This window comes from Mycteria americana, chromosome 1 (genome assembly GCF_035582795.1).
Source record: "Mycteria americana isolate JAX WOST 10 ecotype Jacksonville Zoo and Gardens chromosome 1, USCA_MyAme_1.0, whole genome shotgun sequence".
Classification (NCBI taxonomy): domain Eukaryota; kingdom Metazoa; phylum Chordata; class Aves; order Ciconiiformes; family Ciconiidae; genus Mycteria; species Mycteria americana.
In genome coordinates, this window is record NC_134365.1 from 149,579,768 (window position 1) to 149,604,906 (window position 25,139).

General features: G+C 42.1%; 3 protein-coding genes across 18 annotated transcripts in view; 1 reads left to right on the forward strand and 2 right to left on the reverse strand.

The window, feature by feature from the left end:
* The window catches only part of INPP4A (inositol polyphosphate-4-phosphatase type I A), a 132,688-nt gene extending 123,294 nt beyond the window's left edge, over positions 1-9,394 (reverse strand). For 12 of the 15 annotated variants that reach the window (XM_075523776.1, XM_075523801.1, XM_075523873.1 and 9 more), the window contains exons 1-2: positions 9,330-9,394; positions 2,716-2,849 (exon numbers count right to left, since the gene is read on the reverse strand). The gene's annotated coding sequence lies outside the window, so the exon portion shown is untranslated. Of the gene's footprint in view, positions 1-114; positions 270-2,715; positions 2,850-8,888; positions 8,908-9,246 lie in introns of those variants that run through there. The other 3 variants (XM_075523752.1, XM_075523734.1, XM_075523744.1) reach the window with 3 other exon arrangements.
* Positions 9,395-16,848: 7,454 nt separating this feature from the next.
* COA5 (cytochrome c oxidase assembly factor 5) lies at positions 16,849-20,032 on the reverse strand. Its single transcript, XM_075523920.1, has 3 exons — positions 19,819-20,032; positions 19,275-19,358; positions 16,849-17,151 (listed from the first exon to the last, which is right to left on the reverse strand). Exons 1-3 carry the CDS (start codon positions 19,918-19,920, stop codon positions 17,110-17,112), a joined length of 228 nt encoding a protein of 75 aa, XP_075380035.1. The 5' UTR covers positions 19,921-20,032; the 3' UTR covers positions 16,849-17,109.
* Positions 20,033-20,044: 12 nt separating this feature from the next.
* On the forward strand, positions 20,045-25,082 carry UNC50 (unc-50 inner nuclear membrane RNA binding protein). 2 transcript variants are annotated; one of them, XM_075523910.1, is made up of 6 exons: positions 20,045-20,156; positions 20,812-21,095; positions 22,004-22,124; positions 24,044-24,183; positions 24,260-24,361; positions 24,929-25,082. In XM_075523910.1, exons 2-6 carry the CDS (start codon positions 20,816-20,818, stop codon positions 25,063-25,065), a joined length of 780 nt encoding a protein of 259 aa, XP_075380025.1. In that variant the 5' UTR covers positions 20,045-20,156; positions 20,812-20,815; the 3' UTR covers positions 25,066-25,082. The 2 variants fall into 2 exon arrangements, with proteins under 2 accessions (XP_075380025.1, XP_075380016.1); XM_075523901.1 differs by having other exon boundaries at positions 20,100-20,205.
* The last annotated feature ends 57 nt before the right edge of the window (positions 25,083-25,139 follow it).

Below are 25,139 nucleotides of genomic sequence, written 5' to 3' on the forward strand. Positions count from 1 at the left end.
GACATTTACGTAACAAAGCAGTAGAAGTTTTCACTGCCCTTCGTGAGAAGGGAAATCTCACTAGAAAACACTGATCCTCACAATTTGTTCCCCACTAATTGTCTCCCCACGTACCTGCTTTCTGCTAGGACTGGAGAGCAGTGTTTTTAGAGCAGCTCTCAAAGTCTCCCTGTGCACAGCAGCTAGTCTAATTGCCGAGCTGCTTCTACACAGCAGAGCAGAAGCCTCCACTCCACCACTGTCTCTTCTCCCAGGGCAATATTATCCTGCTGAGAAGTAACAGGCATTATGCACTCAGTGAAAAGCAGCACAGTACACATACAAAGAGCCAACAGTGAGCCTGTGATGACTTCTAATGGCTTTATTTACATCTCACCAGTCCATGTTTAGCAGTGTGCTCGTTTTACCTATGAGATTTTAATACAATTGCTCAGTTCACATCCAAGCCTGCAAGGTGCTGAAGTTCCAGTTTCTAACAGCACCTGGACACTTACTGCTCTACTGTAACTGGGCTACTTATGCTATACAACAGAACTGCTAAATATTTTATGTAGGCATGTTCATTCAATATATTAATTAGATATTTAATCTGAAATGTTCTCAAAATTGAATAGAGCGCACACATCCAAAACTCTCATTGCAGATTCACTCACTATAGGAGCTTTCACATAGATTTCTCGACTGACTGTATTTTGCTGTGCTCTCTTTTTATAGAGTATATAACATTCTGGTCATAACAGATTGCTTGCTCCCAGCTGGAAAGCCTCTTGGGAACACAGAACTGTAACCTACCATTAATATATTAAGTACAGAACATTTCAGACACCATGACGCAGAAATCACAAACAAAGATAGAAAGCTATGTGAGAACCTGATGTCGAATTAACAAGGCTTGTTCCATATCCATCTCTAGCTCAAGTGAAGCAGTAAACCTACAGCTCATGTTGGAAGCCTGTGTCTCAGGCACTGCTACTGTAGCCATTAGTACTTCCAGCAGAAATACAGTTCTTACTGATACTTCTTGGAAGAGGTAACTTTACTAAAATATAGACTGGGTCAAACTAACAGGACAAAACAACTATTCTTGGGTAATCTGTTCTTGCCAAAAGAAACATATTGTAGAAAAGATTCAGTCAGAGCATATGTAGTTTTCTCAAGTCTTACAAACTTGGTAAGATGAAGTCTGTCTATTACTTGATGAAAAAAACCTAAGTAATGCAGACAACTTAGATGGCAGCACCCATACATTTTGACTTAGTGCTCAACAAATGCTTCCTCACAGTTGTTTGGGAAAGGTACATTGCCTGGGGAGATAAAGAGTTTTGGTATACATCAAAGCAAAGATGCACTTCAACATTTCCACCATTCTTACCAAAAGGGAAAGAGTAGGAAAGTCTCTGTTTACACTGAAAGCAGTTCCTTGCTACACATGATTTCCCCTATTTTCTAACTGACAAGTCATTTACATGCCATCACTAGTCCCACATTGCTTTAAAAACCTCTTATATGCCACTGCATGCCAAACATTATGCTGTTGTGTCACTGCACAATAGCTGAGATACACAGGTTCACACGAAGTGAATGAACAGTTTGTAAAGCACTTTCTAATCCTTCAGCAAGAGAGGAACAATCAGAAGGTGGGATCGGTAGCATCGCTACCCGTAACTATGGCTGCTCAACACCCTTCTTAAAAGACTGCTGTTTTCAGTTGCTTACATTTTCCCAAAGTGTGTGCCCAGAAATTTTTCATGCTAAGTGTTTGTCTCAGACTGATTTTTAAAGAATAATCATTAGTTTCAGCTAAAACAGTTCAACTACTGCCAAGAGTAAGGGCTAAAGGAAAAATGTTTTGCATAAATTTAAAAAACAACAAAAACTGGCAGTCTTTTCTTTCTATCCTAATCCTTTAAAAAGTCACAGTAAACACAGATCCAGTAGAGATTAACTCACAACTAAAATCTCCAAGATGCCAAAAAACTGAGTACTCTTGATTTCCACAGGTGACCTAACTGCACATGCACTGCCCTTCAGGCAGAGTCACTGCTCCAGCCCAAGGAGTTTGGAAAACAGTTCCTTTTAATAATCATTCAACATCAGTTTGACTGAACATTGAACTGGGCCAACAGAACCTGTATCTCTAGGACAAGCCTTCAGGAATAAAAAAGAAATATCAAATTCAAAAGCATGGGAAAAAATGGCCAAACTGAAGGAGTAGGAGAAGTAGTAATAGATTTGAAGAGCAATACTGGCAAAGTTGGCTTAAAAAAATGAAGCTGTCAGAAGACTGAGGTCTGGGGGTAGAAATTATTTGGCTGGGAGGAATCATTGCAATAAAGAGCTGGGGAGCAGACAGGTATGGGCAGACCAAAGAGACTGGATAAGTACCATAAAGCGGAAAGCCAAGGGGGCCAGCCTAAGCTGCCGCGAGGAGGCTGGGAACCAGCTGTGGGAACAGGAGAGATACTGGGCACAGACTTCAAGGGAGAACCAGCCTTCTTCTGCAGAAAGAATAAAGTATCAACTAGTTTAGGGTGTCCGACTCAAGACATCCATGATTCAACTTTGGAAGTATACAGTCTTTTACATAATATATGCAGAAATAGCTGGGAGGGCTTAGCAGTTCTGTAAAACTGAAACTAGATCTTAAATCAGGCACCCAAAAACTGAGAAACATTGTATTGACCAATGGCAAAAGGACAATTTTTAAAGACTTGCCTTGCATGACACAGAAACTGTGGGGAGTGGTAAGGTTGCGTCCCAGGCCTCTGGAAGGATGCAGCTCTCAATTAGAAAACAACCTTGTCCTCCTCTTCCTTCAATCCCCTGCTTTGATTGCTTTGATCCAATTCCTGCAACAAATAAAGCTGTTACACTCACTGATGTCCTTTACTGCACAGTTCATCCCCAGGTTAGGCCCCTCCTGCGCATTAAATACAACACAGAGAAGTAAATCATCTAACTAAAGATTTAGCATAATTGGAATCCATGAGGCCAAACGGTGGTTACATGGATCGCTCTTTTAAGACAGCTATTTTGTCAGCCGTGTAGGTCATTTGTGGTTTAAAATGTTACATTCATGCCTATAACTGCCTTGTTTGTACAGGGCAGCATTGCTTTCCATTCAGCATGGAACCAATAGTGCCGAACGGTTCCCCCAGCCCCAAAAATCATGACGTATAATCCACCCACACTTTGGGAGCAAAAGTTATGATCACTAGAAAACCTCGAGGACCATGTTCATCTGTGTTTCTAGAAATATGCGACTGGACAGTACAGCAAGTTCATGAGTCCACAGACAGTTAAGTGTCACACGACACTACCTCCTAGCTTCCAGCTGTGACACCGACTTTTAAACATGGCTAGACATACATGACTTTTCTACTGATATTATTAACTACTGGTCTCCTATTAATTGTTTCTATATCTGTCTGTGTGATACTGCACAATTCTGAACTTAAAAAAGTGACCCATAAAAACTGGAAGGGATAAGATACCCACGATAGAATTCTCTTGTGCAGATAATGTCCATACTCACAAAGCACCTAAGAAATGCTCTACAAACTTCCTGACCTAGACAGGAAGACTTATCCCAGATTTTACATTTTATAAGTAGCATCTTCCACAAGACAATACACAAGAACCTTTTTTTAAACAAATGCTGTAATGTTCAATAAATTCTGATATTTACAGAACTGCTATCAGAATTAACAATGCACTAATACTTACCACTTTACGGTAAAAATATAACAGAAAAACGGCACACAGAGCTTGGCAAGTAGCTCTGTTGACTGAAGATATTACCACGCTGCTGTTCAAGTTTACGGCCTCCCAAGCAAAGTCAATGGACCAGATCAAGTGAACACTCTTCAGAAATGTCAAACCAGCAGTTTAAATTAAGCCGCTGAACTTTGCACTAAAGTTGCTGAAGCGCAGGCACACATTTCGTTCCACCTGCCCTCCTGTGGGAGGCAGTAATTTCCAGCCCAGTGAATGTAAAAAGTAGCTGAACCCAAGCTTCAGACTGCCAAGGGTTAAGGCTTGAAACAAACACAAACCGGAATTACAGAAAGATCCAATGCCTAACCCTAGCAGTAAGCCCAGCACTGCACTTTCCCCAACACAATAGATTTAAAGACAGAGAATGAATGGAAGAAAAAATTCTCAGCAAATCTCGTATCCCCTGTGCCTCCACTGTTAGCCATAATTTCTACCTTAGAGACTTGTCCTACTCATTGCAAAGAGAAATTCCAGGCATCAAATTCTTTCTAAGTACTGTTCATTTTACTTGTACGTGCTTCTGTAGCAGGAAGGACGTTACAGAACACTCAGCAATACAGCAGGGCACCACCAGGTAGAGCAGCTATTCAAGCACAGAGTTAATCTGGACTTCTTAGCCTTGTAAAAAAGGAATGGACTGAGCATGTGCAGAGGCATTTGCAGGCACTGATTTTATTTGTAGAATTCTGTACAGTTTGCTACACTGCAGTAAGGGTACCTTAGCTATAAACTAGGAATCAAGGAATTGCAGTTTGCCGTTTCCAAAGATTTGCAACATCTGTACATGTATGCTTCCTATAATTAGTCATATGGTAGAAAGAATAATTATTCTTATAAAAGTTTAGATGGGTGGTAAAACATATTATCTTCTTAAGCAAGATGAAAATAGCCATGCTTGCGAGAGCAGACGACCCCAACTTCTTTAAAGCATCTTACCTAGCAATGGGCGTTAGCAGCACGCAAACCCTGTACCAGGCCTTTGTCTGCAGGTTCTTATACAGATCAGAAACACACTGGATGCATTTTTCTATCACTCTCTCTCCTCTTTCCTGTATGAGCCATCTACTCTCTCATTCTTCCCGCTCTTTTCCCTTCACTTTCACCCCCTATATCCACACTCCTTTTCTACCATGCTATTCCCTTTCACCTCGCTCAGTTATCTCCTCCACAAAACCTGTTCTGTCTGCAACAAACTGGAAGAACAGAGCTGTATTTAGAGAGCGTCATCTCTCACACAACAGGCTTCTCTGTTAGCATGGCAGAGCAGTAGACCACAAACAAGATTCAGGCCTTCATGAGAAATACAAGAACATCAAAGGGTTACACTCTCATGAGTGGGCCAGGTACACATAACAGCTCAAGAATGTCAATGTCTTCCTCAATATATACTGTTGATTTCATACAATGTCTTAGCAACATCTCACTGTTGTACGCAATGAGTACTTTTAGTGAATACAAACACACATTCACAAACCTTGGCTGCAGAGAAATCCTTGGCCGTGTATTATAAGCTGCACACAAAGTCTCCACCAAAGATCAAGATCTCAACTTGCCTGAAGATTAGGGGGAAAACTATGTTACTCTCTCGTATTTCATCAAGATGGTTTTAGCTAAGTTAGGACGTACCTTGGTACATCAATTTCCCTATTTACTATTTATTGCATATTTGGTAAAAATACAATAAATTCAAGAAATCCACACTCCATGGAAGTATAAACACCCAGGGACAGCCTTCTTGCTGAGGGAATACACTTTATTGCAGCTTTCAAATGTTTTTTTCAAGAAGTGCTAACATATTTCTGCAGAGCTGGCACCTCCCTTTCCCCTGTGAGAGACAGAAGAGTGGCTGGCTCAACAAGCTGACAGAAGCAGAAGCACAATGTCCACCTGTGCTGGCTGATATAACATCTTTAATCCCAGTTTCTGAAACAGGGAAAATACAGCAATAACTGCCAGGGAAGTCTGGGGAGTTTGCCTTCCACTATCTCGTGCACACCTCCCTCACTGCGTGCCATACAAACCACAAAAGCCAGCTATGACCCTACCACTCCCCCGTGCAGCCAAGACACACACCCTCCTCTCAGTCACATCCTTAATTTACAAATGTCCCTGCTATTTTCCTTACTACACCTGGTCCACACTTCATTCTCAACCTGATCTGCCTTGGCTCTTCTTTGGTGTTGCCTCGCACGCTGCCCTCTGTGGCAACACTTCCCTCACAGTAAGCAGACCACAACAGAGAACGGAACATGGGAATCAAAGGAAGGAGAGCAGTGGCAGCGGGAAGTGGCTGTGAAGCAGGAAAGGGAAAATTCTCCTTCTACCTGAAAGCCAGAAGAATCAACTTCATCTACAGTAAAGAGCTTATCATATTAGGTTAAGCAGCAATAGGCGTGATTTACACACATTTGAGGCTATGCCTATCTGCCTGACCCATGTGGATGAGGTAGATAGACCCCAAAGCTTTCTTCTTCCAAGGTCAACAACATTTTCCAACAACGTTTCTTCAAAGGATGTCTGTTTGAGATTTAGGCAGATAATCCAACAATAGAGAGGAAATTCAGTCTGTCAGAAAAGAAACAGGAAGGGAAGTGACAAGCAGAAGCAAAGAGCGCATAAGATAGAGCTCCGAGCTGTGCTGCCTGTGTTATTTGATCTCCTGTCTCTCTTCACGGACAACAGGTAGAGGTGTCAAACTTTATCTCCAAGCAAGGCAATTGCTCTCCACATCCAGGCAAGAAATGGAGAAGTTTTTCCAACAAAGTAATCTACAAAGGGGGTCCAAGAGTTATTCTTATATTCTAAAGGTGCATCTTATGTACTAGCAATTAGGCAATTAAAATTTGCTGTAACGAAGCACATGCCAGAAGCCTGAATTAAATCTTAACAAGGAAACAAGAACCGAAAGGGGATCCTTGGCCGCCTTATTTTCCTTCCTAGTTCCAGTACAATAATATGGACGTTAAGGCACCCAGAACGTATAGGAAACACAACAGCCATTTCTCCTAGCAGTCATTTCACTCCACAAGGAGAACTTCTTCCATTTAATACAGCACCTGTGCAACCACACTGGACTTGAACAGGTCTAAGACATGGCTGAGGATGTCCAACCTTCAATATATCTGAGACCTTAACACCAAAAATTCTACTACCCTAGTAGGGGTACAGCCTTCTGTCTCAGCTGACAGCAAACGAGACAGAAATAAATAAGTTTCTGCAGGGGTGTGATCACTGTCTTCAGTAACAGAGCCAATCACCTTCTGAAGATCACGTGGCTCCTTTGCCACACTTTGGCAGGGTTCTTTGTTTCTCTGTGGGTCCCTACAAGCTACCACCCACTATAGATTAAGTTAAAATTAGCTCATTAAAAGTAAATTAAATAACAGGCAAAGTTGTGAATGTATCAAGAAAAATGCATAAAGCCTAGATACAGATACTTGAAAACAGCACTGAAATCATGATTTGCTAACAACTTGGTACTGCCAGCAGGGAGCAGTGAATAAAAGAGGTCACATCCACCTCAAAGTTTGGAAAGTGCCAGAACTTCTAAATTTAAGACTACTGAATTTCAAGTTCTTGCCAAAAATACATATGTTCCCCCCCATTTGCTCCCACCTAACATTTGCACTGAGAGTCAGAGACTTGTGAAAAAATTGGCAAGATACTGCATTCCCTGTGAGGGCCCTCTGAGTTCCTAGAAGCAAGGCAGCCCACTGAATTAAAATCTTCAGAAGCAGGAAAAACTTTAATAAGTTTTTAAATTAAGAGCTTTTGAAAAAAACATTAGCAAACGGTGGCTCCTCAAGGGGAAACAAATAATCTTGTTTCCAGGAAAACAGGGTTCTGCTAGCTCATCTCCCTTGCTTCAGAGTTTGAGGGCATGCAAACACACAAGAGCCTCTGCTTCTGTTGCTTAAAAAGTAACCCAGGAAGACCTTCCCAGCTAGCTCTCTACTGCCAAGGTAGACAAGCTCGATACTACAGACTTCTGCAGAAAGAATATTGGCTTGCAGATGGAAAGCTACTGTCAACACAGAGTGCTTAACTGCCCAGGCAAAAGCCACTCCACCGTCTATGCAGCACATGCAGTCCATACTGAGCTTTGACCAGCATATATTGACTTTGCTCATTGTATAGGGGAAAATGCATGCCACTGGGACAAAGCTACAACTTCATTCTTACAGTGCTCCATCAAAGCCACATGAAACAGATGATGGTGCAACATTTCTGCAAAGGCAGTGCAAAGGCATTTCTACTATATTTCACAACCATATTCTAGCCTAATAAATGAGCAAAAATCTGAAACATGCACCAAACTAAACATACAATCTGTTTCCTTTTAAGGCTTCTCTACATGGGAAAGGAATCATAAAAGCTGGTCTGGAATAAATTAAGCGAGGTTAAATGTTCTTAAACATCCTATCGCTTTTCACAGCACACTCTGCTCGCTAAGCTCTGCTCTTCAATTCCTGTTCCCTGAATGACAGCATCGCTGCCAAAAAAAGCAGAACTCACCGAAGAGCACGGGTGCACCACACATCATCAGACAGCAATCACGAACCGACCCTCTGATCTTCAGTTTTTCAAACTCCTGCTAGCAACGCTGAAGGGACAATCCCACCTCAGGATGGGGCCTTCTGCACACACCAGTGTTTCCGTGACTCTTTTTGAGTGCCAAAGCATGCAGGTGTGGAGGGCGTAGCACTACTTGAGGTCCCAACCACACTACATCGCCCTGGGGTCACCCCACCACCGCAACAACAAACGCAGCAGATCAGAAATGTCTCAGGGACGCAGGGCCTGCCAGCCCGCTGTTCTACAAACCCAGGCTGCGGCACAAAGCCATTAAACAAGCGTCCGGGATAATATCGAGAAGCACAGATCTCATAAAAATACCTGGAAACCGAAATGCACAGGAGCTTGCAAGCACCCACTTAAATAACAAATTAAAAGCAACATCATCCTTTTATTTTTTGATGTCTGACTCTTGCATCTTTTCCTGAGACAGCTGCTTACAGTTCATACGCCCTTATTTCTACACGGCAGCCCGGCACGGCTCACGCGGATGCTCAGGACGAACCTTAATAAAAGACAAACGCGTGAGAACACACCGAATAACGCCGTCAAACACAGCAGCGCGCTGCAGATGACAACAACGATGACCCAAACGGCGACGCGGCACGAAGCAAGCCCCGGGTGCCAGGGCCTCCCCAAGATGGGGGCTCAGCGGTGCGCGCCCGGGACGGAGGGCGGGCGGGCCGCCCTCAGCGGCGACAGGCGACGAGGCGCGGCGGAGCTGCCCCCCGCCCAACGGCCGCCCCGCGCCCAACGGCCGCCCCCCGCGCGCGCTGCCACCGCTCCTGCGGCGGAGCGCCGCGCCGCCCCCACCCCCCGGAGCTGTCAGCGGCTCCTCCCGCCTCAGCCGTACGAGACCCGCCGGCGGCAGCGAGGCCCGGTCCGGAGGCGCACCTTCTGCCTCCGGCCCCCTCCTCAGAGCGCGGCGGGGCAGCTCCCCGGCTGCCCTCGGAACCGGGCACGCGCCCCTCGCTTACCTCCGCAGCCCCGGCTCTGCCGGGCACCGCCCCGCGGCAGCCGCCGGCCCCGCACCCCCAGCGGCCCGACGCCCGCCCGCTCGTGACGGCACCGGGAGCGGCGGCCCCGCCCCGCCGCTGGGCCCGGCCTCCTGCGGCCGCCCGCCACCGCCGGGCCGCGCTGCTCCGCGCCGCGGGAGGCGGGCAGGTGGGGAAGGCGAGGGCGGTAAGCAACGGGGGGCGGAAAGCGCGGCCACGGCAGGGGCCTGGTTTCAGTATACCTCTAGTTAGCCGGGGCTCGCCTTCCGGCCTCCGAGCGAGCCGGCTGCTGTTCCGTGCTTTGTCATCTCCGACTGCAAAGGATCCGAAAATACAGAAACCGGGGTTCTCTTGCATCATCATCTGCAGTCAGGAATTGGGGATTTTGAAAGAAAATGTCACGGGTCTGAGAAGTACCCGCCTCGCAGCTATGACATTTGGGCCAAATAATTTGAGATAATAATCCAGGTTTTTTTCTTTTCTAATGAAAACACCAGCATGTTTCCTCTGTTCATCCTTGCTCATTGTCCACACTTGAAGCTGCTTGATAGCTGGCTCAACCAGCTACGTTTGTTGAAACTGCAGTACAGCTGGAGTCTGGGCTCATTTCTTAATCAATTTCTGTACCACGCTGCTATCAATGAGGGATTTAACTTGCTCAAGCAGTGTTAAGTGTTATTTGAAAGAAGGTTAAGAGCAGGTCACAGTCCAGTTCTGGCTCATTCTATTATTTTTACAGTGCGCAAATGCCAAGGAAAAGATGAGTTACTCACAAGCCGCCCCGTGGCAACTCCCAGGAGGTACGCGAGGGGCTCCTGTGCAGGAAACGTGCTGAGTGGGGAATTAGTGAGACGCACACACACACACTTGTCCGGATGCCTCCAGCCAACTGTGCAGGATCTGCCGAGGACCACTGCCAACTACCAGTTGAGTCAGTCCCAACACCACTCTAGTGTAAGAATTTTAATTTGCTTGTTGCAGTTTCCTGCTGCTGGAAGCTGCCAGCTCAAGTCCTCAATATGATCTGAATTTGGATGGAGAAGCCAGAAGATGCAGCTCGAATTTTTCCACTTTTCTTTCCACCTGTCATTGGTGAAATTCCATGCAAGCACTTCTGCTTCAAAATCACACAGAACTTAAAGAGGCATTTTCAATGCCTAGTCAAACATAGGTGATTTTTAATGTTTATCTTTGGTCATAGTTTAGCACAAAGCTAATGAACCCTGCCATGTTTTTAAACAAAAAGGAGACAGAAAATAGGAGTTCCTCTGCATACCATGCAAGTTTAAAGCCATCCTCTCATAAAAATATTTAATATACTTTGTCAGAACAGGCTAGAAAGCAAGTAGACATTGGCACTAGCACCCTTCAATTTTAATATGGAGCCTGACAGTGCTAAGAAGCACAAAACATTGTAGTTTATTTGTAGCTGATGACAATTTTCATTATCATCAACCAAAAACCGACCTTTTAAAAACAGACTTGAACAACTCCCTACCAAGGATCCTGGAAGAACAGTGTTTACTATTGATGTTCACTTCACATCAGTAAATCTAAACAGCACTATAACCCAACAGAGCAGAAGGGCACTTGTGTTGCACCAGAATCGAGGACAGACACAGAGAACAACCAGGTTTACTTATAGGCAGAACAGTCCAAGTCATCCAGGGCAAAAAAAGAGAAAAGCCAACAAGGTGGGAACAGATAGGGTAGGCAGGTCTTTCACTTTCCTCATTTTTTGGTAAGATTATAGATTTGTTTGATTAAGAAAACCCTAAGTAACAAACCTCAAAAACTAATTGTCAGAGGGGAGCTGTATTTGAGCAGAGGTACTTGGAAAGCTGCCCTGGGTCCATTACCAGGTTTAAGACTATGCAACATTTTCCTCAAAGATGTGGAAGCATGTATAAACTCACTGCTGATTATATTTGTGGACCACACAAAAGCTGGCGCTATGCTGAACAAAAGAACTGGGCCATCAAGTAAGAGTTCTGGAACAGCTGATAAAGCATAGTGTTCAAAATTTACTTTTTTTGGTTTTTAAAGCCAAATCTCAGGTTATACATCCAGGAAAAAAATACAAAGCTGTACCTTGAACACTAGGAAAACAGCAGACTGAAAAACTATTGACTCTGAAAAAGGCATCAGGGTCATAACGGACAAGGAATTGAACACAAGGTCCCAACTTAACACTGTGACAAAATGTGACCTGCATCTTGGAAGCACAATCAATAGTGTACAAAGAAAGAAGAGGGGATTTTACCCGTATATAGATCCCTGAAAAAACCCGTAACAGGGGTTTATCTCCTTCTTTAAAAGAATATTACAAATTTGTGAGGGGACTAAGGAAAACAGGCATAACACAAGATTTTAGGACGTCAATCCATACATTTCACAAAAAAATACTGAGTGTTTTTTTAGTTTTAAATGCATTCCCAGCAAGAAAATACAAAATACTACTGACCTCTTCCGCAGAGCCATCCCCTCCCCTTTTCGTGTAAGTGAAAGCTGAAGTAAAATTCTAGTCACAAGACAGACGTGCACTTTTAACAGAGGGATTAGTAGCTATTGCACTATACTATCAAATGAAGACATAGATTACATTTTATGCCTTTTTCAAGAGTTAATGCCTTTCTCTAGCATAAAAACTTAACCTTCACAGGAAGTCAGACTAGATGAAGGGTGTTAAACTCTCTTAACTGCTAATATAAAGCAGGAAGAAAGGGACACTTCACTGGATGTCCAGTCCCATCTGATAAAGGGCTTTATGTAGTCTCTGTCTTTATATCGAGCAATGCAAAATTTTAGACAACTGATAATCAGTTTCTATTTACCCTCATCTTCCTCAGTATGCTAGTGATCCAATGACCTATAACATATTTCTTCTCACACAGATTTCCAGAAACCATCCCGCTATAGCCATTAGGGACATATGGCTGATACAGAATCAAAAGCCCGAGACAAGCAATATCTAACAAATATTAGACCTCTGTGACCTACATACCAGAAAGACTTCAAAACTTCCCTCACCAAAAAAGCCTTAAAAATTCCTGCCATAAATTGACAGAAAAATTCTATATTCCTCATCATTCATGATAATGAGGGACAACACAATTTTACAGTAGCACAGTTTATCGTTGGAACTTAGGAATTACAAACCAATTTCTATATTCACTATTTTTTCCCTAGCTCCTTTTAAAGTAACAGTAGCAATATTGCAACAACAGTTCTGGATATCTTGTTCTAAGTCACAGAGATTCGCTGGTATCATTTCCTCTGTTACTAAAATCTTTAAGAAATTATTCCCTTCCATTTCACTGCAGCCCATTAGTACCTACATGGAAAGAAAGAATACGGCACACGAAAGCTTTCATCAGGACAAACCAACCTCAACTTGATGTAAAAAATAATTTCAATGTTTATCTACTAAAATACATTATTTGAAATATATCACCTGCTACTGACATCATTAAGCAGCTATTAAAATGCTAATCTTGTTGCTTCTTCTCCTTTCAATGTTTAAGGACATTATTAATCAACCTACTGTAAATCCTGAAAATAAAGCATAGTCCACTTCAAGAAGCTGCTCTCTATGTTTACAGAATTTTCTTCCTACAGAGAGTCAACCAAGTCATCATGGAGCGTACCACTTACAGAAATAACTCGTTAATAATTTTCTGAAGATATCTGCAGCAAAACCATGCCAGAGACAAACAATTCAGCATGCGCACTTGGAAAAAAGAAAAAGGAGAAAGGATCTTAAGGTTTCTGGTTACTATTCTGTCAACTACAGTTTATGATGGAAATTAAACTCTGTCATGCTCTTCAGCTTTAGACAATGCGATATATAGCTAGAATAAACACACATATTCTAAATGACCACATATCAAGTGCTAAGGCAGCATGAGTACTTGTGCAATTCATCATGTCAACAAAGCTGCTACAGTTCTGTATTTCTAAGTTTTCCAGCCAAAGGCTTAAACAACAGATACTGCTTACCACCTACATTCTGTGCCTGCATTTTTAGGGGATGATTTCACTTAGTGCTCTTCTTTGAGCAGAAGGCGTCAGTCTAGTTTGTTCCGGGCTTCCACTGAAATAATAATATTGTTTTAAAGGTTTGCTTTGAAAAAAAGCACATCATCCAACCTGCTACTCCCCAGAAACTTAAAAGTGAAGAGAGAATACACAACCAATTTCTTATGCCAACCAGTGAATAATGAAGCTCTTTGTAATACAAATGCACACATTCTGGAAGCAGAAAAATTTTCAAAAGTGATTTTTTTTTTTTAAGGATGCTTTGTCTTTCCTATTAAGTGGCATAACTTAAATAATAAATGCATGCATACTTGTTGAACTCCAACCCCTTTCTCTCACTTTTCAATATATGTACACATGGGCCTTCATTAAACACATTCTGCTTAAACAATATGCTTATCACTTCATACTAACTTGAAAGAACAGAGCTAACGACCTAAAGGATTTTCAAACCAGAGTAAATGACTACGGCCTATTTTTTATCATAATAAACACGTGAGTCATTCTGCAATGTGTTTACAGCTATGTAAATACAAACGTGTTTGCAAGATTGGACCACAGAGAGAACACGTTAACTGATGAAACTAGATGTAGTAACACAGACAGGTCCTAATGCTGATGGGGCCACAGTCTGTGACTTGAATCTCGACAGCATTCAGCACCCTTTGACTCTGCCACCATGCAAAACAAATGGGAGAAATTAGAGCAGCAGTGAAAGGTTTTTGCAAACTGCGTCCTGTACTTGTTCAATACAAATTATTAGCACTGCATATATTTGTGATTCTAAAACCAGTAAGAGCCTTTTGGCGCCCTTTCAACCTCATGTCCTCAGCAGTCCAATTTCACAGATTCAAACAGATTACACATTCAATCTTGCAAAATCTACCACATATTAGAAATGTGTATTTTTTAATAAAAGCCAGTGGTGTAGCACAAGGCACGAGACTTAAAAATATCAACATATTCAAATAAAAACATTTTGTGTATTAAAAAAAAGCTAGAATCATATATACAAATTTATAGTACTTAGGGCTTTCCATTAATGCAACAAATTATTTTTCACACAAGAACCATTAATAGCTCTCAAGTAGGACAGTGCTCAAAGTCCCAAGGCAATTATATAATTAGTCATTTTTAGACAGAATATTATGTTACACAATATTGGAATTGAACAATGATAGTCTCTTGAGCAAGTCAGTATTTAGATACATATTGTATGTATTTTTATACTGTCCTAGATAGCCTAGTGAACCATTAGCAAGTTTTGACACTAAGGGATTCTATTGGATCAAATAATACAAGTCTTCTGTTAAATTAATTATTAAATCCTTAAACATCCAATAGCAAACACTGCATTTAATTTTAACACTTGATCTCCACTGGATAAAGCCAATTACTAAAAATAACTTTAACTAGTTATCTGCCTATGATCTGTTATCTGCCTGCTCCTGTCCAAAAGGAGTTTCTGCAGCACCATTAGGTCAGGCTCAGTGATTATGACTGAGAAAGGGACAGATCACCTGAAGCATCAAGCCTACAGTCCCCTGTGGCAGAGCAGACCACAGAATAGTCCTTGACTACCAAAACCACATACCATTCCCACTCTTCTCTCTAATGACATTTAATTACCTGCCAAGTATCTTTACATTTATTTTTACTCCCTTTGTTTTAATTCTTTTTTTCCCCATGGAGCAGGCTTGTGAGTAATACTTCGAAATTAGAATGCTAAGTTAAGAACACTCTTACAGACATCACATCAATTTGTCATTTTAGTATATGTAAAGAGACAATATGGTAACGAGGTTGTGGAAAACCAAGGATGTTTACAGCCCTTCAGCAAATGAACTAGCTTTCACATGATCAACAGAACATGAAAATGTGAAATCGGTGTTGACTTATGATTGCAAAAATAAAATCCTACATATACAAAGAATATAAACATATTCTGACTGCTCACGGAGCCATTGCTTAAGACAGACAGAATTAAATAATCAACATGCACTCATTCACTAAAGTCAATTTTACAAACAAGAAGTGTTGCATGCATCTGTTCAGACTAAGTGTAAATCTGGCTATAAGCTTTAGCCAAGAAAAGAAGTTACTATGACTCCCTCCCCTCTCACTATTTCCTAATCTTGTTTCTAATCAGCTTGTCTGAAGCTATTTCAGTTTCCATATGTAAGAGTTACACTACCATTTATTTCTTAAAGGCTTCAAAAGGCAGGGAAGGAGATAGAGACACTGAGGGAAGGAAAGAGAAATATTCTTCAGAAACAAGTTGTTAAACAGAACCAGTAAGTACTGACCACAGTCATGGTTTAAGTACTATTTAATGCTTGTTACACCCATAAATCCTGCTTCCTTACCCAGGGTGGGGCAAGAGAGACTGATAGAAGTTAACACTCTCATACTGCAGACAGATCTGCCACAGTCATCCTTGATCAAAGGAAAGCAAACCAATATTTTCCTCTATTAATTTCTTTGCTTTTTTGCTGCAGCTGTTTCATAATTTATGAAACTATATAAAATTTGACTAAGCACAAAAAAATTATAAAGGAAGAGCAAGGTTTAAGAAGTACATAGCAGAAACTAGTTACAATTTAAATGAATATGAATGGCAATTTGAACATTTTACACCCATAAATGTGAACCAAAGAATTCAGAGAGAAGTGACAAAGTAAAAAGAAGAAAAATGCTCACAAAGTAAATTTGTGGAACACGACTTCCTAGAAACACAATGAAGTCCAGATCATCATGCCTAGTTTGTACATATGTTTGGATCAGTATTTACACGCTTGCTTGGAAACTAGTGCAGAAAGATCATTCAGGGTCATCTCAGAGGACGTAAATTTTGTTGCAAATACTTCTAGAACACAGTAATAGCAGCCACAGTCCCCTTAACTGTTGGCCGGAGGAACACCTTCCTCACCCATCCAAAGATATATAATTAGCTACATCTGGGTGTACAGCTTTCAAGTCATTGACTAGAATAATGCTATAGTTCTCTTATACTTGTGTCAATACAAGGAGAAGACACATTACCGAAAGATAAATCAGACATCCTTTAATTTAGAGCAACCAAATTTTAATCTAGCTCTCCAACGAAACTAGACTGTGCTAATAAACATGTACATCAATCATCACATTAAAACAAATCTGTAGCAAGAGGAAAGAGATGCCATCCTTGTATATGTGGAACTGCAAAATCATCACCACTCCCACCTATTAGTGCATGTTTATTGGGTAACAAACCTATTGGGGAGGAAGCAGCTTGCACATACATTTCACAACCTTGGTCAACTCATCTCTGGAAATGGCTCTATCCTGCAGTATCCTCTGGGATACCAGTCGAGTGAACTCCCAGTTCCATATCTTGTATTATTTGTAATAGTAAAACATGATCAGAATTAGTAAAACCACAAAAGGCAACTTCACTTCAAAACACAATGATAACTTCTGCAGCTTATTCTGGATTTTACATATTTTATTGCAAGTGCATGACAAGCACCCATTTTGGCCAGAACTTGCAGTTTTATGCTTGCCTTCTTTTTAACATTTAAATGCACATCCAGGTCAATCTATTGGAATACTCGGGAGCAGATACCTTCCACAAAAATACTGCATGAAAAGATGCAGCAGATACGATCTTCTTACTTTAGTCTCCGTTTCGCTCAAAGTGCTGATGAACCCTGATTTCCCATGGCTTGGGCTCTTCACGAGGACTTCAGTATCCCTTCCTTCCTCTGAATCTTGCCCTGGTATCCAACTGAAAATTGAAGTCAGTATATTAAAACCATACATTTTGCAAAAGAAATACTTTAGAGTGCTTGTGCTATCTCAGCACTTTGTAACATCAGAAGAAAGCACAGAATAAAGCAGAGGTCACTGTAAAGAAAATTAGTGACATAGCCAACAAGTCATAGGGTTCTTGCAAGGAAACAGACATTGTATTATCTTACATCTCATGCAAAAATTAAAATTATGTGATAAGCATCCTGTGCATTATGAAATAAACAATGTAACAACACAAACGACAGAACAGCATAGTGGGATGGCAAGGAACACATGAAAACAACGTAGTGTAAATCTACTTAGATCTGTTTTTCCAGGCTTAACTGACAAGCTGAAGGAGGAAAATTCAGATTGGGTTGACATGGGAGTCACTGCAAATGTCAGTGAGGACAGGGATAACTTAAATACAACAAGTGTTTGGAAAAAAAAAAAAAATCAGTAAAAACTGAAATAATATTCAGCTTGTAAAATCCCCAAGTTTCTTCTTGGCAGTTACAAAAAAGCATTTAATGGAAGGCAAAAAATGGCAGTAAAGTTAAAATAACAGCTACGGTTCAGCACTTACTGAAACCAAATTGCAAGTTCCTTTCCAGTGCAGCAGAAAAACATACTTTGATCTTGGGAGAATTCTTCTGAATTTAAATAGTCAGCCTTGAAGATGGCAGTTACAGATTGTAATTCAGCCATATTCAGATATTAGATTGAGGACGTATCTTTTACCTCCCTTAACTAACCCTCTTCCAGGATTCAGAACTGGAGCAAAATTTGTAAAGAGCTAAACTGCCAGATGGCACAGCTTGTCCAATAACCAAGCAGCTTCCGCTTTTAAACCTTGTTCCTACTTCAATATCTAAAGTGTACTAAAATTTACTCCACTGATAAGAGACTGTATTTCCTTACAAAGAAAACAGCATCTAGGAAAATTCCCTAATGATTTTAGCATATCGTAAATTATATCTGTATTTAGCGTCTAACTTGCCTTTAAATACTCTTTAAGTCTATTATACCAAGGAAGAAATTTGGCAGAGCACCATTATTGAAATTTACAGAGTTAACAGGACAAGAAGAATGTTGTTCTTCAGCCTTAGAATTTGGAGCAGTTAAGTAGAATTATATAAGAGCCAGGCCTCTTCCCACATGAAACATAGTTTCATTGGGCTCCCTTAACGATCTACAGACAGAAATACAGGCCCATCATCTGGAGATGCATACATTGCTACTGCAGCATCAAGTAGGTATTTCAAGCATTAAATACACAGCATTTTTTCCTGTCCACAGAAGTAATCATTTGTCACTTTATGGATTAATACAGTTTGTGTAGGAGGTACAAAAAGCTGCTATGACTTAAGCAAAAATACAGAATGGAAGAAAAATTTTAGGTACAGTTTCAGCTGTATATTCTTCATTATGTATCACATCAGCTAAAAATAAAAATAAGCCCTGCACTACTCATGCTTAGAAAGTTTTAATACCATTTTTGCCACTTTTACATGTTATGGAAAAGCAAGCAAGATGTTTCTAGACAAGGAACTCCTACCAAAATTGGGGATACTTTATCTAATTACACTTTTACAACTGGCTTCTCACTACCATACTTGATAGGTCACTATATAAAAAAAAACCCAAAACTGTTCTTTATCATGAATTCAAGAAAATTAACGAATGCAAGAGCCTACTTCAACAGTGGAAATCTCTTTCGGTAGGACATTCTTTTCACTTAAATGTTCTTTGTTCATAGACAAAAATTAGCTTGTCAATATCTTATCTTACAACTACCTGATCCACTAATATTGTTTAAACCGAAGCTTTACTAAAGAAAAAACAGAAAAATACCTACCTTGTTTACATGTCACATGCTAAGCCTAATTCAAGTTAAATATACTTTTTTTCCATCTTGTTCACACTCTACAACTTTTTCTTCATGAGAATAGTATACAACATGCATATTTTAAATTGAGTTCAAAGGCAAGACCTGTTCTGCTTAACGACACCAGTTTTACCGAATTAAAGCGGTTAAGTGGTTTTCTTCAGAAAGCAGGGAAAAGGACAGAAAGCAACCAGGCCGCTAGCAGAAGAAAATACACTACAAACACTTACCATTGATCGTTTGCATGCAAAAAATGTGATTTGCAAACTCCTACAGTGTCCTTCCTTCAAACATTGTTTAGGGCTTTTGTTTTCCTGATAGATGAAAAATAAAGGATTAAAGACTTAAGGAATTTCTGCAGCTTGTCGGAGAGACATCAAAATACTTCAGACAAGGTTCACTCGGGATTTTGCTATGGTACGGTGACTTGCACTTTCTTCTGAAGTTGTAATTTCTTAACCTGCTCAAAACACTAATTAACAAGCTTGAAAGGGACGAAATAACAACGTCTCTCTCCCAAGGGCTCGTTCACGCAGCGGGAGGCCGCCGCCGCCCCCCACCCAGAGGCGCACTCCGCGCCCCCGGACCTCCGGACTGCGCGCCCCCGGCGGGGGCCGCCTCAGACAGCAGCTTCCCGTGCGCCTGGCCTGCCGGGACCGGGGAGCGAGCCTCAGGGTACGCTTCCCTCAGGGTTTCACCGGGGGGAGGAGAGTGCAGCAGCGACGCGGAGCCGAGGGCTACAGGGCTCTCTCCCGGGAGGGCGGCAGCGCTCACCCGCAGGACGCAGGGGCTCTCCAGCAGGCACTGGCGCAGGTCCTCCCTCACCCCCCCACAGGCCCGCCCGTCCTCCTCCTTATATTCGTAGTACTTGGGCATGGCGGCGAGGCCGACTCTACGCCTCGCTACGGCCTACCCAGACACCACTACCGATGGCCGCCGCCATCTTGGCGCCCCAAGTCCTGCCGCCGCTTCCGGCGGGAGGAGGAAGGGGTGGGGCGGCTCTGGGAAGGGAACCGGAGCGCCTGCGCTGCAGACGTTGCCGGAAGGTTGCGGGTGGGCGGTGGCGCCGGCTCTGGGCGAGGCGGGGGTCGCGCCGCGGGCCGGGGTAGCAGGTGAGGCTCCGCCCCCTCACCGCGCGCTGTGGTCCGAGCCCGGCCGTTGGTAGGGCGCGACCGTTGGCAGGGCAGGGCAGGGCAGGGTGTGTGTGTGTGTGTGGGGGGGGGTGTTTGGGGCTTCCTGCCCCGCCCCGGCGCTGAGGTGCGGGCGGCGGCTGTTTGTGGGGCGAGAGCGGGTGTGGGGGTCACTTCGGGCTGGCGTAGCCTGAACAGCGAGCGGGGAGGCCGGTAAGCCCTCCTTTGCCCCTGGCTGCGTGCTCCGGCCTTTCGCCTTCCGCGAAGCCTGTCGGCCCTTAACGCCTGGAATGGCTTTTGCCATTGCAAGAAGGTGGAGTGCAGGCAGAGAGCCGGCTTCCCGGGCGCCGCCGCGCAGCCCCGCCGGGCTGAGGAGGCGGGGGCCGCAGGCGTGGGGCTACCTGAGGGGCAGCACTGGAAGCAGAGTTGCTTGCTCCTAGCTTCCCACTTGCTGCCTCCCCAGCAGTCAGCAAAGCGACTGCCGAACTATATCAGACTCGCCTGTAAAAGGCCTCGTTTATACTTGTGCACAGTGTTCGTAACTTCAGTATTACAGATGTGGCCTGCGTCACATGATTTTATTTTTATTCCCCGTTATGTGCAAAACCAAATGCATCTTTTGAAATTCCTTCTTTAGCAAAATGCTGCCAACCACTTCAGTTAATTCTCGGAGCCAGGGCAATGGTGCACTGAGCCCTAGAGATGCTGCGAGGCATACGGCTGGAGCAAAACGCTACAAGTACCTGCGGAGGCTCTTCCACTTCCGACAGATGGACTTTGAGTTTGCTCTTTGGCAGATGCTTTACCTGTTTACTTCACCACAGAGGGTTTATAGGAACTTTCACTACAGAAAACAGACAAAGGACCAATGGGCAAGAGACGATCCTGCTTTCTTAGTACTTCTCAGTATCTGGCTCTGCGGTGAGTGCACGGGGAATGGATAGTATAAAAGAGAGGGAGGGAAAGTTTAAGGATGAACAGTCGTGGCCCTTCTAATAACACACACACACAAAAAAGGACCAATCCATATGGATTATCTTTTAATCAAAGTAGAACAGAAGAAAATGGCCTAACCTTTTGGAAGTTAAGGTGAGAATTAGAAAACAGAGGAGGCATAACTAATAATATGTAGTCTTGAATTAATCTCTCTATTGCAACTCAGTTGCTATTGTGTTTCAAACTACGTAGTTCCCTGTAACTTTACAGACAGTATTAAAACCCCATCCCACACAGTAATGCTTTAGTTAAAAAATACTGAACATTTGGTTTATCTGAATGTTACACAGAAAATACTGGTTTTACCCTAAAGGCCCTAGTGAAATTCTGTGTATTGCAGAATTAAGCTATAAACCAAGTGTCTCATCAATTTTTAGACTGAATTGCAAATGCAGTAAGTATTATCCTAGTCGTCTTCTGTTATATAGCACATGGCTTTTAGTGGTATCAAAACTGTTAACTGAAATAAAAGTATGTTACCACGTGCACAGTTTGGGTTAACAAGGAGCTTTTATAAAACAAAGAATATTCTATTGTAGCATTGTGTGAATTTTTAAAAAATAGTTGGGGGGGAGCAATACAATTTGCTGTTATATCGTTAAGCCCAAGTACAGATGAGTGTTGTCCAATCTGTGAAAGGGATTATATTATGAGTAAATTGCATTATACCTGGTATTGGTGGAAAAAAATGAGGTGTTGGACTGAAAATCTCAGGGAGAAAAATAATAAGGAAACTGGAGATTTTGTAACAGTATACTTAAAAAACTGTATCATTTTAAGATCTCATGCTTTCTTTTCCATAGCTAACTTTAATAATCTTTTTCTCCTTTCAGTGTCTACTGTAGGATTTGGATTTGTGCTGGACATGGGGTTTTTTGAAACAATAAAGCTGCTACTTTGGGTTGTCTTCATAGACTGCGTGGGTGTTGGCCTCCTGATTGCAACTCTAATGTGGTAAGTAGTGATATCTGAAACTGAGCGCGGTATTGCTGGTGGGACACCGATAGTCCTCTGCTGTTCGCAAGACACTTGATTCTCTGTTTGGGGCAAAATTATAGAGTAAATATTGATTATAGGTTTTGTGCTATTGTGGTAATTGTTTCAAAATGTTGCTTTAAAAACTGACACATCCTTTTCTTTACTATTTCCTGCAGAAGATTATTGTTCAGGAAGTCTGTATTATGATGAACGTTTCAGCTTGTTTTCTTTCTTCGTGAGCTGGTTGATCTTCAGCAATAATTCCAAATCAAAAATTTGGTGATCAAAACCAATTCTTATTTTGATTGAGCAGCTTAACTAAAGTAAGCCTGAGGATGGTTACGTTTAAGTAGGGCAATATACAATTGGCCCACGTTTCTTGCTGAAGATTTTAGCTATTTCCACTACAAGCAATGTCTGTTCTATTATTTCACGCATGTTGGCTTTGCTGCTTTGGTGGTAGTCGCTGCCAGTTTTATCCTGTAATGGCCAGAGACTTGGAGAAGGGGAGAGGCAGTAGCGAGTCAGTTTATAACCCAGGCCTCAGGACTTTATAGATGTGTCCTGCACCAGCAAGGGAACCATGAACCAACGGGAAGTCACTGTTTCTGTACTGTGACAAGGGGAGGGCACCGAAGAAAAGAGTTTTCATTTTACCAAGAACTCTTTCATGGAAATGGTGGAAAATGAAAACTTACAAGGAAGCAAGGGCACTTAAGAGTTCTTAGTAATGGAGCTGACATCTTAAATTGATGCCGGTTGGAAAAGGGATAGATTCCTTTCAAACAGTGACCTCAGGAACTCCTGCTTGTAATTGCAAAATTCAGGATGAGGTACATAAAAGAACTGTAGCTGACATATGAAAGATCCATCTGACCTACTCTCCTGTCTGGGACAGCAACCTGTAAAATGCTTGGGGAAGAGGATATAGCAATGCTTGCCCCCCATCCTCCGGCAATTTGTGGCTTGGGATGCAGTCTCCTGAACCAGAAAGACTTCAGCATCTGCTGCTTTTCCTCTGTGCTTTTGTCAGCTTCCTACAGGCCTAAATACCAGTCATCTGGCTCCAGTTTGGTTCCAGTCCCTTCTTCCAGTGCAGGCTCACCTTTTTTTTTTTTTTTCCAAAGCTTCCCCCATTCCTAATAAGTCTAAACCCCTTCATGCCTCACTTCACCATGCACCCAGGCTCTGCCTTTCTGACCCTGCCCTTAGCACAAAGAGTATGTCAGAGAAAGCTACCATGAAAGCTCTGGTCTCTTCTTGTTTCTGAGCATGTATTGACTTCTTGTTCCTCTTCTAAATGGGATAAATTTTCTGATGTCAGCAGAACTTCAGCTGAAGAAAACAAAGTCTCGAGGCTTGTTCCGTAGCCTGTAACACCAGGCAGCATGTGTTCTGTTAGCGCTCCGTTTCAGTAAGAAGAATGGGCTCATCTTAAGAGTGCTAGCCTGCCCTCTTCCTGTCCGTGAAGTGTGCCATTTCTGTAGAGACGAAATAAACCCTCTCTGTGTGAGGTAATGCACAGGTGAAGTGATAACCTGGAGCACTTTTCTGAAGTCCTCTCTGTGTGTGTACAAGGGTGGCACGCTGCCTGAGAACTTGTAACTGCATTGATAAATTGTAGCACTGTTCTATTTAAAAAAAAAAAAAAGTTCTGGTGCTGTATTACCTGCAGTGTATTTCAGCTGCCTGCTGAATGCAAGGAATGTAATTATAGTTTTAACAAAAACAATAGTCTGGTCTGCATAATTCATGCATATTTTTCTCCCAGATAGCAGAAACTTTGTCAGGGTACAGAGTCAGGATCACATAGGGCTTACTATCTCAGACCAACGTTTTGTCAGTCAGCTTTACAGATTCACGTTAACAACATTCTCAAAAATCTTTTCATGTAGGTTCATTTCTAATAAGTACTTGGTGAAGCAGCAGAACAGAGACTATGATGTGGAGTGGGGATATGCCTTTGATGTTCATCTGAATGCTTTCTATCCGCTTCTAGTCATTTTGCATTTTATCCAGCTGTTTTTCATCAACTGTAAGTAGAATATTTTGTGCTCTCTGCTTCAAAATCACGTTCTATCAAAACGGCTGAGAGCAGTTGTCTCTTTCAGATGTCATCATATCTGATTCTGTCATTGGGTATTTTGTTGGGAATACATTATGGCTGATTGCAATTGGCTATTACATCTATGTGACATTCCTAGGATACAGTGGTAAGTAACAGCAACTTTTTCTATTTGTTTGACTAAAAACAAGAGCATGATTTTACTTATTAATTTTGTCTTAGTCCGTTAATTTGTAAAGCAGAGGCTCAGCTGGGTGTGGAAGTGATTCTTTCTTCATGGTGAAAGAAGTTTGACAGAAATTTACCAATTCGTGTTTCCAGCTGGGATGACATCTTAAGCGAAGAATTTATATTCTTCACCATACCAGTGTCCCTTCTCGTCTTAGACCTGTAGCACCACAACTTGTTTTCCTTGTTCCTCTGCAAATCCGCTTCAAAATGTTTGCGTTGAATAAAACTTCTGTAGTTAGTTTAAGACTATAGTTTTAGGTAAAACAGGTTCCCAGGGCATTACCTATACCAGTTAGCTCAAGTACTCTTTAATCTGTGATAATGGTAGGACTAGTAGAGCAGAGATGACAAACCCACCCTTCTAAGGCGGCTGGCAGAGCAGTACTGTTTTTTCTTGCTGTCTTTCCCCAAGGCCATTGTACATGAAGCACCTTTTTTGAAAGAGCACTACTTTATACTTGCTTCATTGTTGCTTCTGTTTCAGCATTGCCCTTTTTGAAGAACACAGCTATTCTTTTGTATCCATTTGCACTTCTCATCATGCTCTACTTGATCTCATTAGCATGTGGATGGAACTTCACCAAGATGCTTTGTTCCTTTTATAAATACAGAGTGAAATAAAACCAGGACTTCATGTATCTAATGTTTATTTTCTTTTTATCTTAGCTGTCTTGACAGTAAAGAAAACATTAAGA